Genomic DNA, 12020 nt, shown 5'->3' with positions numbered 1-12020 from the left:
GCTGATGAATCCCAGGCTGGTGCGGAGTGAGTGAAACCAGTGTCAGCAGGTCAGGCTTGTGGCCACAGAGGCGAATCACTCTGGGTCAGTGTGTCGAATGGCAGGCTGCTGGGTCAAGACCCAAGAATCAGAGGTTGATAAGCCAGATGCAGGGTTCAACCCCAGCAAAATCCAAAGGAGCCGCTGCACGGCATCCACTTCCATTGGAAGCTTCGCTTCAGTGGGTTGACCTGAGTGAGCGCATCGCCTCTGACACTCGAGCACTTTGTGGAAGGTGATTCTGTTAAGTTCCGTCCCCTTAGGAGGGATTTCAAAGTCTTGACCGCCCACCACAGAGGATCCAGGCCCAGCCAAGTTGACACACAGCTATCATACGTGTTTACAAACAGCTTCACTGAGGCGTACTTGACATGGATAAATTGCACATATTGAATGTGTGCAATGTAATGAAACGTGTTGAGTGTGCATACCTGTGAAATCCCTTGCTGGTGGTGAGCAGTCAACAGCCACACCCCACACCCCCTGCCACCCAACCCCCATCTACCCAGTACCAGACAAACTGACCACCTCTCTGCTGCTGGTCAAGTTTGGTAAAAATGGAGTCACCGATTGACCCCCTTCCCACTCAGCAGAGGCATTTGGGAATCACCCACGTTGCATGGCCAGTTGTGTTTCAGGGTTTTACAAATAACTTCCAGTGCATTGACGCATGGTTCTTCTTTGAAAACAGGATGGGAGGCGAGGGCTAGACGGCTGCCAGGTTGGACCCCGGGACTGACCAGGCCCACACTTCACCTTCACTTAGGTGGAGGCTGAGAGGCCAGCCTGGCAACTCAGAGTCGATGTTGATGCTGTCACTTTCATGTCAGCTCCACTCTTGTGACCCAACCCTATGTCCTCGCCATGGTCCTTGGGGAGCTCACGTCCACTCTTAGGCACCTTATGATCTGGTGCTGCCACCCTAGGACGCATCTTCCAGCACTTTATTGGGTAGCAACCAAACCCAGACCCCCTGCCGTCAAGTCGGTGCTGACTCAGAGCAAGCCTGGCTCTCCGAGACTGGAACTGTTCGCAGGATGGAAGCCCAGTGTTGTTGACAGTTGCTTGTCATGCATAAGGTTTTTGTCCACTGATTCAGGGGGGGTGGAGATTTCCAAGCCTTTCTCCTCGATTGTCTTGTCTGGAAGCCCTGCTGAGCCCTGGCTCCCTCGAGGGTGGCTAGCGCTCAGCCTCCTGTCAGCAGCCTGACCCCACCCTCCTCTGTCCCCTGCAGGCCCTCCTCGCCATGGGAGTGCGTGGTCTGCAGGGCTTCGTGGGCAGCTTCTGCCCACACATCTGCACCGTGGTCAACCTCAGAGAGATGGCCGAGTGCCACCGGAAACAGCACTCCAGCAGCCCCCCAACCATCGTGGTCGACGCCATGTGCTGCCTGCGCTACTGGTACACTCCCGAGTCCTGGGTCTGTGGGGGCCAGTGGCGGGAATACATGGGCGCCCTGCGCACCTTTGTCCAGGCGTTTGAGGAGGCCGGCATCCGGCTGGTGTTCTTCTTCGACGGCATGGTGGAGCGGGACAAGCGCGGTGAGTGGGTGAAGCGCAGGCACAAGAACAGCAGGGACGTGGCCAGGATCTTCCACCACCTCAAGTCCCACGGCGAGCAGCCCGGCCGCCACATGTTCTTCATCCCGACCGGGCTGGCCGTGTTCACCCGACTAGCCCTGAAGGCCCTGGGCCAGGAGACCCACTGCTCCCTGCAGGAAGCCGACTATGAGGTGGCCGAGCGGGGCCTCTGGGAAGGCTGCCTGGGCATCCTGGGTGAGGACACTGACTACCTGATCTACAACACCTGCCCCTACCTCTCCATCCGGGAGCTCTGCCTGGACACGCTGGACACGGTCCAGCTGAGCCGGGAGAAGCTGTGTGAGAGCCTGCAGCTCGCTGTGGCCGACCTGCCCCTGCTGGCCTGCCTGCTGGGGAACGACATCGTCCCAGAGAGCTTGTTTGAGAGCTTCCGGTACCGGTGCCTGTCCACCCACAGCGCGGCGAGCAAGGACCTGCGCAGGAGGGGCGGCACTGTCCTGGCCGTGGCAGACCACATAGCGCAGGTCCTCCGCGTGCATCAGGGGGAGAAGGCGCTTGAAGAGCTGCTGCCTTTGGGGCCGCACACAGCTCTGTTTTATAAAGGAGTGGCCTCCTACCTTCTGCCAGGACAGATATCACCATGGCTTTCCCATGCACCCAAAACTGTAGTTGCTCCGGACAAGCAAACAACATCTATGCTTACAGACTTACAGCCCCAGCGTGGAGCACCCCTGGTTTCAGACCCTGAAGCCCTGCAGGTAGGCAAACAGGCTGTGCCCTGCCAGGCGGCTGTGCTGCATGCCAGTCACGCCATGGGCACCCAGTCATCTGTGCACAGGGGCAGGCAGAGGGTGGGTGTGAGGCGCAGTCTAACGACATGTGGGAGTCTGAAGGAGAGCTCTCTAGATTGGGGTGGCTGAGCCTCTTGTTGGCTCTGTGTCCGAGGGCAGCAGTTGAGGTGCCCCTCTGTACTCTGTGACTCAGAACACCTTAGCCTTGACCCCCTTGAAGCTGCCCAGCTAACCGGCCATTTGCTTGGGGACATTTGAGCTGTGAGGGGAATACCTGGGGCCTGGCAGGTCCCAGAGAAGAGCAGCCGCGTGGATCCGTCACAGGGACTGGGCCACCATGCCCAGCTCAGGAGCCCTACGGTGGCCCAGGGGGGCGACACTGTCCTGCAGCTACGCAGTGAGAAACGGGCAGAGATGAAGACCTAGCAGGCCCGGGTCTTCAGAGGTGCCTGGGGCAGAGGTTCACCCCACTGTGACAAGAGCTCTTCACGGGGACTGACGCTGTGGGGGCCACTGTAGGCCGTCTGGCGTGGCTGCTGGTTTAACAGGAGGACGTAGAGCTGGTTTGGCCCCTGCCTGTGCTGGTGGGAGGGACCTGGCCTCCAGACCTTGCTCAGGAAACACCAGGAGCACAGCACGGAGTGACTGGACTGTAGCTCTGACTCTGACCTCAACTCATGATGCTGGGGGAACAGGAGAGCAGGTGAGAAAGAGAAGGGGACTCAGGAGACAGGGAAAGCACTGGAGGCCCTGAAGGAGCCAGGTGGGGGCTGAGGGTGCTTCAGAGTCAGTGGAGCTGGCCTTGTGTGGCAGGTGACAGGTTTTGATGCTGGTGAAGCCTGTCCTGGGCCTGAGGGTCAGGGAAGAGCTTGCCTGCGTGGTCACTTGCTCTGAGGAGGGTAGTAGTTGGCCTGGAGCAGAGCTATGGGGGTGCTGGGCACAGACAGCAGTCAGCCTGGGGTGGGGAGGGACCAAGTGGACAGGTGATGAGGCCCATGGCGGACGTGTGGTAGGGCAAAGCAGAGGAAGGTGGCAGCACTGTGAGCCTGGAAGCCGAGGGAAGGAAATGCCCACCGTGGCCTTTACTGAGTGGACGTGGGAGGAGCTGTGTCTGCGGCCATTTGGGGGCTCACGGGAGGTCACTGACAGGTGGTGGCCAGCAGGCCCCAGGAGAAAAGGCCCGCTGCTTGGCTCCCGTAGATGCAGCGAGGAGACCCTGTGTGCCCGAGGCGCGGTCAGTGCTGTGTGTTTTCCTTTGGAGCAGGTGGCTAGAGCGCACCACGTCCAGGGTGAGTGCTACCTAGTATACAACATCATGTGCAGTGGGGAGATCGAGTGCAGCAACACCTTGGAGGATGAGCTGGACCAGGCCCTACCCAGCCAGGCCTTCGTGTACCGCCCGGTGCGCCAGCGTGTGTACGCACTCCTGCTTGGGGCCGGGGAAGGTGAGTACCACTCACAGAGAAGCGCTGGGGACAGCCAGGACCAGTTAGCAGGCAGTCCTCTGCGTGAGTTCTGTGAGTGACTTATTTTTAAGGAATGTGGATGCTCTCTTCCTAATGGAGTACAGGGGTGTTGTCTATTAGCAAATGGCATTATCTTTGGTTCCCGTGAAAAATTCCCCACAACCTGGTACATTGTATTTTGAAGGTGAACACCTCTCTCCTGATTGTACATTTGCCTCACCCAGGTGCATTGCTCCCCAGTGGGGGCAGTGGCTTCGGGCCTGTAGTTCCCACAGTCAGGGGCTGGGGCCGTGGGCCTGGAGCTGAACCTGGGGCATGGCCCTGCTCACTCAGACAAGCGCCTGGCCCAGCTAACTGGTACCAGGACTTACCTATAAGAGCAGTAGAAACAAACAAACGACAGTAGAAACTGTTGTCAAATACCAGTATGATGATTAACCTCACCCTACTGTTCCAGAAAGTTAGGGAGTCCTGATATCACAGTGGGTTAGGCGTTGGGTTGCTAACCTCAAGGTCAGCAGATCAAAAGCACCAGCTGCTCCTTAGGTAAAAGGTGAGTCGGTTTGTGCCGTAAAGAGTTAAAGTGTCCGAAACCACCGGGCTAGCCCTGTTCTCCTTTGTGGGGTCCCTGTGAGTCTGCATCAACTTGATGGCAGTTGTCAGTCGTCTGAATGTGGCTCCCCCACCAGGCTAAGTTTCTTGTCCTTTTTCAGGGTGGGGGCCCAGCACCACCTGGCACAGACTGCTGCCTCTCCGACGAGGCCTGGGAAGGCTCTGGGCTGTTAAGGACAGGCCCAAGTGCCGGGCAATCTGTGTCTCCGGTGTGTGGGTGCCACGCGTGAGTGCAGGTTGACCAGTGATGAGAATGACGGGCATCTTTCACAGTGTAGAACTGCGTTTGCCTGGAATTGCTTTCAGAGTATTATTAAATGAGATGAAAATGTATGGCTTTTATAGTTGATTAATTCTTAAGTATATTTTTTATGTAATTTACTTATTGCGTAGTTATCAGATAACTGCATAAGCAGAAAGAATCACATTAACTTGTCTTCATAGTAGATCTTTTTTCTAAAGTTTATGGCTTTTACCATCTAGTTTGACATGATAAAGACACAGCCAAACTCACTGCCAAGAGTCAGTGCTGACTCATCACAAACACCCGACTCCACCTCATGGGGGCCAGGACGTTAGCTGTTTGTGGGAGTAGAAAGCCCAGTCTTTCTCCCAAGGAGCTGCCGGTGGTTTTGAACTGCTGACCATGCAGATTGCTGACAAGAGCACAGGCACTTCCAGCTGCTGTTGGGGGAGTTTCTATTCTTGATTTACCACCCGTTTTTTCTCCAGGTGTTGTGGAATCTGTTCTTAGGCTTGAGATGAATTCCTCTACGTGGCCTGCTGCCTTGGTTCTTCGGAAAAACATCTGGAGAGACTTTTCCTCTAGGGTTCGAGCTTTGCTCTCGCCCTCGTTTGTGACTTCAGTCCCAGTTGGCATTTCTGGCAAGCTGGACAAGTGCTAAACAAGGGTGCCGTGAGACTTTCTGCCTGACCCTAGGCTACAGCCTGCCCAGTCATTATTTTGTACTTGGCAGGGATTAGTCCATACACCATGCAAATGAAGTGACTTTGGACTGTGCAAATGAAGTGTCGATAGCCTCTTGAGAGGGGATTGATTGGTCAGTTCATGGCCCTGATGGGAGGAGAGGTGTAGCTTTAAACAGCCACGTCCACGGAGGTTTTCAGACAGAAGCAAGAAGTCGCTGAAGGAAGAAATAAGAGAGGATGAAGCAGAGAGAGAGGAAGCAAGGAACTTCCCAAGCCCGCTGCTGAAGCTAAGAGATCACGCTGAAGGAAGACCCACGTTGCGGTCAGTTGCCTCGTGTGCACGTGGAAGTCGCACGAGGGCCAAGGAAGCCTGAAGAAGAGCAGACGTATTCGAGTTGTGGGGTCAGTGAAGACTAGTGGACGTATTCGAGTTATGGGGTCAGTGAAGACTAGTGGACGTATTCGAGTTGTGGGGTCGGTGAAGAATAGTGGACGGACCTTGGACTGCCAAAGGAACAAACAAGTCTGCTGTGGAGAAAGGATAGCCATAGTGCTCCCTGACAGTGAGAATGGGGAGACTTGGCCTCCCCCACTTTGGAAAGCAGCGTGCTTGATAGAGAGGTCCGTGGAAAAGAGGAAGAGCAGGCCTAAGCAAGGTGAACTGGCACGCAGCTGCAGCAAGGGGCCCAAAGAGATCAGTATGAGGATCGTGCAGACCCGGGCAGTGTCTCCTTCTCTGTACACAGGGCCCATGTGCGTGGGAGCCAAGACCCCGGCACCTAACAGTGGCAGTAATATGTTGGTTTTACACAGGGTTTGGTTTGGTGTGGTTCTGATGTAGCTTTGCAGGATGTAGAGTTTTGATCATTTTTGTTTGTTTTGTTTCCCTCCTCCTCTTGATTACCTTTGGGTTTGGAGTGTGTCTGACGAGCTGACGTGGTCTCTTGGGGTCCACATGGAGTGGGTCCTCTTCCTGTTTCTAAAATGTTTCTTTCTTTCCCTGGTTTTTGGCATGGTGACTAAGATGTGCCCTGCAGAGGCCGGGCCTGGGGCCTAGTCTGGGGGCTCCTGGGAGAAAGCCCTGAGCACTGCTTCATCGGAGCACTCCTGTTTCCCCGTCTCTGTCACTGCCACTCCGGCTTTGGTTGGGAGTATGGTGCGCTCCCTGGTAGCTCCCTCAGTGGAAGAGGGTTTTAAAAGCTCCTTTCGTGGTGCCCCTCGGGTAGTTTCTCCTTCCACCGCATCTGCTCTGCTGTTGACCCCATCCGTCCCATGGAGTGTCATCGGTGCTGTGTTGTGCAGCGCCTCTTCTTTTGTAGCTTCTTCCCCTCCTTCTCCTCGGTCACCAGCCAGCATGTGCAGTTGGCCTGTGGTCGCCACCATCGGGAGCAAAGGAGGCTCTCAAGTTCCTCAAGAAGAGCGTCCTGCTTAGTAACGTGGGAGGCCCTTCACCAGCTGGGTGGATGCAGTGGCTGCAGCGATGGGCCCCAGCCTGGCGACAGTGAGGGCGGTGTGGCACCGGGCGGGTTTCCTCTGTCGTGCAGAGGGCATCAAAAACAGCGCCCCCCCCCCCCTCCCAGCGCAGCACAAAGAGATTACAGAACCACACAGCCAAACCCACAGGCATCCAGTCAGTTCCAGCTCACAGCAACCCTGCCTCAGGATTGTGAGACTGTCGGTCTTCCCAGGAGCAGGCAGCCTCATCTTCCTCCCCTGGAAGGGCTGGTGGGGTGGAACCTCCAACCTTGCAGCCAGCCGTCCAATGCTCACCTGGTGAACAAATGCATTTTGTCAAGGACTAGAGGATTGCTAAGTTGTGGAGCCCCGATAATTAGGGGGTTCCAGCGACAGAGCTCTTCCTCATTCTCTCTCTCTACCCTGCATAGTCTTAGGAAATCAACATCTTCCCCAGATTCTGAGTGTTTTCCACACGCTGGGGAATTTCTGTATTTGTGTCATCTCCTCAGAGGGGAGGCTGTCAAAGCAGACTGGGCTACATCTTTGCTCCCAAGGGTAAGGGAAAAAAAAAAAAAAGTTATATGTAGAAGGTTTTACCCAATGGAATAATGTGTCCTTTGGTGATACAAAACAGCCAATTTGATTATATTCTTTTAATGTTTTTGTATAAAAGTTACAAGCAAGAAGTAGAACTAGCAGGCTTTATTTCCAGTTAAAGATGATTTCGTTCGTGTGTATTGTTTATGATTTAACACTTATTGAAATGAGTAACCAACAATATAAACTAAGCTTCAGGTCATTTTCAGCTGCTTCGTAAGGCCGGGCTGGAAGCACGGAAGTCAGCAGCAGGGTTGCAGGAAGGCTTCCTCGCACCAGGCCATGACGGGGTGGATGACGAGACCCTGCTCTTTGCAAGCGAGGACTCGCAGCACTCGATGAAGATCCAGGACTGCAGCCTCCAGTGTGGGGTACAGCTTAATGTAAGAAGACTAAGTTCCTCACAGTCGGACCGATGGGAGCGAGCATCCTGATGAACAGAGCTGCCAGGGATTTCATCTTGCTCGGATCCGCAATCAGTCCTCATGGAGACAGCAGTCAAGGGATCAAAAGACACGTTGCATGGGCCAAATCTGCTGCACCAGGCCTGTTTAGAGTGCTGAAAAGCAAGGATGTTACCTGAGGACACTAAGGTGAGCCTGGCCCCAGCCATGAATTTCCATCGTCTCATAGGCATGTGGAAGTTGGGCATTGAGTAAGGAAGACCGAAGACGACGCGATGGTTTGAATTACAGCGCTGGTGAAGATGACGGAAAGCATCACGGACCCAAAGCACAGTTCTGCCCTCGTACAGCCAGGATGGTGAGACTTCGCCTCACGTACTCCTTTGGGCATGTTGTCACGAGACCTGCCCCTGGAGAAGGGAGCACGTCGTGCTTGGTCAAGTGGAGGGGCAGTGAAAACGGGAAGACCTCAGCAAGATGGATCGACAGGCTGCCGCAGTGGGCGGGCATGGAAACAATGGTGAGGGACACAGGACCGGCAGTGTTTCTTTCTGCCGCATGTGGATAGGTTGCTGTGAGTCGGAGCCAGCCCGATGGCACCTAACAGCAAGCACTTCCAGTTTTCTGAGTGGTGATATTCAGGCCCTTGAAAGAGGGCCACCTCGGCAGTTTCCTGTTTTGTTTCTGTGACCCTGCTGTGCTTGCTGCTTGAGTAAGATTTTACTTTCCTCCTTTGCTCTGTGGGCCCAGAAGGTTGAAGGTTCCAGCTAGGAAACTGACCTTTTTTTTTGCCGTGATTGCAGATTCGACTTCCTGTTGGGTGTGTAATGCATTTTAACGGCAGGGTCAGCCTTTCAAACCCACAGGGCACGCTGAAAGAAAGAGGAGGTGCCTGCTCCCATGAAGAGCCAGAGCCAGAGGAGCAGTCCCTCCCTGCCCGGTAGGCTTGCCACAAGCCTGGCTTCACCCAATGGCAGTGAATTTGGCTTTGGGGAGACTTTTTAAAAGAGGATCGTTTCGTTAGAATTGGAATACTGCTGCCACGATTACAACCTTGGACATGATGTGATGCCCAGAGAATGTACTGAAGTACAGGGCTTCCCAGTAAAATGCAGCCCTGTGCTGCCTCCGTCTGTGTGGGCTGTGATGTGTCTGAGCAGTTAGATTTGTAGAGGCCTCACAGACATCCAGGCGGTGCCCTTTCTGCATGCCGGCCCTCAGCCTCCATGGGCACAAGGAAATGGGCAGACTCGTGGCCTGCTGGTGGCCTGTCCCGAGTTGATGTTAGAACACCGACCTGCTGCTCACTGTGCCTCCACCTTTCCTCGGGGAATCATTGGCCTTTAAAGCCGTTTCTTCTCTTACCTGGAGAAGCCCTGGTGGCAGAGTGGTTACGTGCGGGGCTGCCATCCACATGGTTAGCAGTTTGAAACCACCAGCAGCTCCGTGGGAGAAAGACTGGGCTTTCTACTCCCGTAGACAGTTACGTCTCGGAGGGGCGGGGATAGGGGGGTGTCCCTGTGAGTCAGTCAGCACCGACTGACGGCAGTGAGTTTGATTTGGTCTGTTACCTGGAACTTGCCACAGTGCAGGTGGAGATTGATTTAGCCGTGAGAACCCCCTGCTGGTGTCTCTGGAGCTGGCCGGGCCACCGGCCAGTGGCAGGACACTCGGCCTTCACACTCTGCCCTCACAGGTGGTTCCTGGGACCTGGCCACAGATGGCAGGGGGGCTAAAGAGGTGAAGGAGTGGTTCGTGTATGCGGGGAACCCCCTGAAGGACCCGGACCTGGTCAGGCCGTTGCCAGTGAGCATCCCAGGTACCATGCCCGCGTGTCCTGAACTGGCCCCGACACACCCACTCCTCCGTGTCAGCCTCGGTGGCAGCAGCAGCAGCAGGTGCTGCCCAGGGTGTCCCAGGAAGCAGGGTTAGGTTCTGGCCGCTTCCCCGGGTGCCGTGCTATGTGCTTCTGCCCCACCATGGCCAGAACGCAGGTGTGGAGAGGGGAGAGCACAGCCCATGCCAGGACAGGGCTCGGGACCCCAAGGGACCTGCTCAGCCGGGTAGACCTGCTGTGTGAACCAGAATGGGGTCCTGAAAGAGCATGGTGACAAGTTCAGGACCTGGGGAGATTTTCACTGGAAAAGAGTTTCATTTTCGCATCGGTGACTGAAAGCATAGCAGAGGGGCAGGAACACCAAGTGCACCCACAGTGACCGTGGCTGGGAGGAGCAGAGCAGCCTCTCTTCCTGGGAGTGCCCAGGACGCTCCTGCCCTCTGTCCCCCATGCTGGAGGGAGGAAGGAGGGGAGGTCGGGAATGGTGCCTGCGGAGTGGCCCTGTGACCTGCACCCTAGAAAGCCCAGATTGAGCAAGGCAGCCACAAGCAGCAGCACAGGGACCAGCCCCTCACCCCCATGCACAGGAGACATGCAACCTGGCGCTGCTGGGACTTTGTTTCTTACTTTTGTTTTTTTAAACGGGCATTGAAAGGTTCCTTCAGGTTTGAGGCTGGAAGCTGGGCCGTATGGGAGGGGCTTGTGTCCTTTTACTGTATACCCCTCAGAGCTCCTTCTGCTCTCCCCAAGGAGGCGTGCCCAGCTTGAAGACTCTGTGGCTGACCCAGGAGCCCGGCGTGCGAGCCTTGCGCTATGAAGTGCTCCTGGCCTGCTTCAACCTCTCCTCCATGCAGGAAGACCTGCGGGCCGTGGAGGGCCCCTTCCGGGCGCTGTGCTGCCTCCTCGTCTACCTCTTCCTGCAGGTGCCATCAGCGAGGAGGACTGTTCTGTGAGCCAGTGGCTGCAGCCAGCATGTGCTTGCTCTGGGGCCACAGCCCCTTGAGGGTCTTGGTGAAACAAGAGTGAGCAGTGCTGCTTGCTGTGCACTAGCGATCTGAAACGGAAACTGGAGGGATCTGAGTCATGAGCACCGGGCTGGCTGGTTCCTGGGAGGCAGAGGTCAGATGAGTTACATTAGCTCTTAGGAAAAACAGCTCTGAGGCTCCTATGTGGTTTACTTCCCCAAGAAAACTGCTCATCATTCCCAGGGCAGAAGCCAGTCTCTGCCACCACTTTTGCACAAGATCTGAGTTGATTGACATGCCCCATGCCCTGGTAGTTGATTAGGTTGATCGTGGTCTGATGATGGAGGCCCTGCCTCATAACTGATAAAGACTGGCATATATCAAGGGCCAAAACAGGTTAAGGGACCAGCTGGACTCAAGAGGACGGACATGAAGCCCTGTGCTTAAAACCGTCCGAGACCTAATAAAAAAGGAAAACATAGCGGAGGGAGCTGCTGCTAAGGGCTGGCTGGCCAGCTGAGAGAGCAGCTCTGAGGGAGGAGCGCCGTGCACAGCTGTGTGCTGGCTAAGGGCTGGGCCCAGCCCAGCTGAGGGTCATGCTGGATGGAAGGGATGTGCTGCCCACTCTGGGAGCCTCCTAGACCCCGTGTGATCACGTGTTGCCTCCAGACTGATTCTGGCTGCCATCTGCAGCGCCCCCACCCTCCCTTACCCAGGCTGAGTGTGGCCTGTGGCCACTGCAGTGGTGTCTCTATCCCGGCTGCTGGGCACCAGGGCTGCTTTCTGTGAACATGGGAGAGCACACACCTGCTCATGTTGTGTCTCCTGTTTCTCTAGGGCAGGGGTCCTCAAACCACGGCCCGCCGAGGACATGTATCTGACCCGCCAGGTGTTTTTGCCCGTTTCGGTTTTTTACTTCAAAATAAGATGTGTGCGGTGGGGGCGGTGCACGCGGAGCTGTCGGGGTGTGAGAGCGGGACGGGAACCTGGTGGCACTATGTCTTTATGCAGCTCCTCCGCGGGCGAGGTTTCCCAGAATCACCTTGAACCCGCTGTCTATGTGTGTGCCAAGTGCTGTTCTCCAGCCGCTCCAAGTACGAGCACTCGTCACGGAGACCATCCACGATGATAGTGTGGCCAAGCGGCCCAAGCACAATCAGCCTGATGCCTTTAAGATGTTCTGCGGTAAATGCAGCCACGGGCTTGGCCACGAGTTCCTTGATGGTGGCCCCAAGCGGAGGCAGTCCCTCTTCTGAATATTCAGCAGCTCCCTGAAGTTCATCCCTAAAGGCAGCAAATCTGCCTCCCAGGGGAAGTAAGCGGGCTGCCCAACCCCAAGCAGCCACAGGCATTGGTCACCCCCCTTTAGAACTACAGCCT

General features: G+C 55.8%; 1 protein-coding gene across 4 annotated transcripts in view; it reads left to right on the top strand.

Annotated features, from left to right (window-relative positions):
• Positions 1-12020, top strand: part of FAM120B (family with sequence similarity 120B) — a 40368-nt gene that overhangs the window by 6504 nt on the left and 21844 nt on the right. For 3 of the 4 annotated variants that reach the window (XR_006680478.1, XM_045294497.1, XM_045294498.1), the window contains exons 3-6: positions 1274-2338; positions 3636-3816; positions 9535-9657; positions 10426-10598. Coding sequence is in view for 3 of the 4 variants with exons in the window: in XM_045294497.1 (XP_045150432.1) it covers positions 1286-2338; positions 3636-3816; positions 9535-9657; positions 10426-10598 (1530 nt within the window). In the remaining variant the exon portion in view is untranslated. The remainder of the gene's footprint in view (positions 1-1273; positions 2339-3635; positions 3817-9534; positions 9658-10425; positions 10599-12020) is intronic. The other variant, XM_045294499.1, reaches the window with a different exon arrangement.

This window comes from Echinops telfairi, unplaced genomic scaffold (assembly GCF_000313985.2).
Source record: "Echinops telfairi isolate 266 unplaced genomic scaffold, ASM31398v2 ScPeMD7_3533;HRSCAF=4204_0, whole genome shotgun sequence".
Taxonomy (NCBI): Eukaryota; Metazoa; Chordata; class Mammalia; order Afrosoricida; family Tenrecidae; genus Echinops; species Echinops telfairi.
The sequence above is the reverse complement of the archived record's forward strand: the minus strand, read 5'-3'. Positions and strand labels throughout refer to the sequence as shown.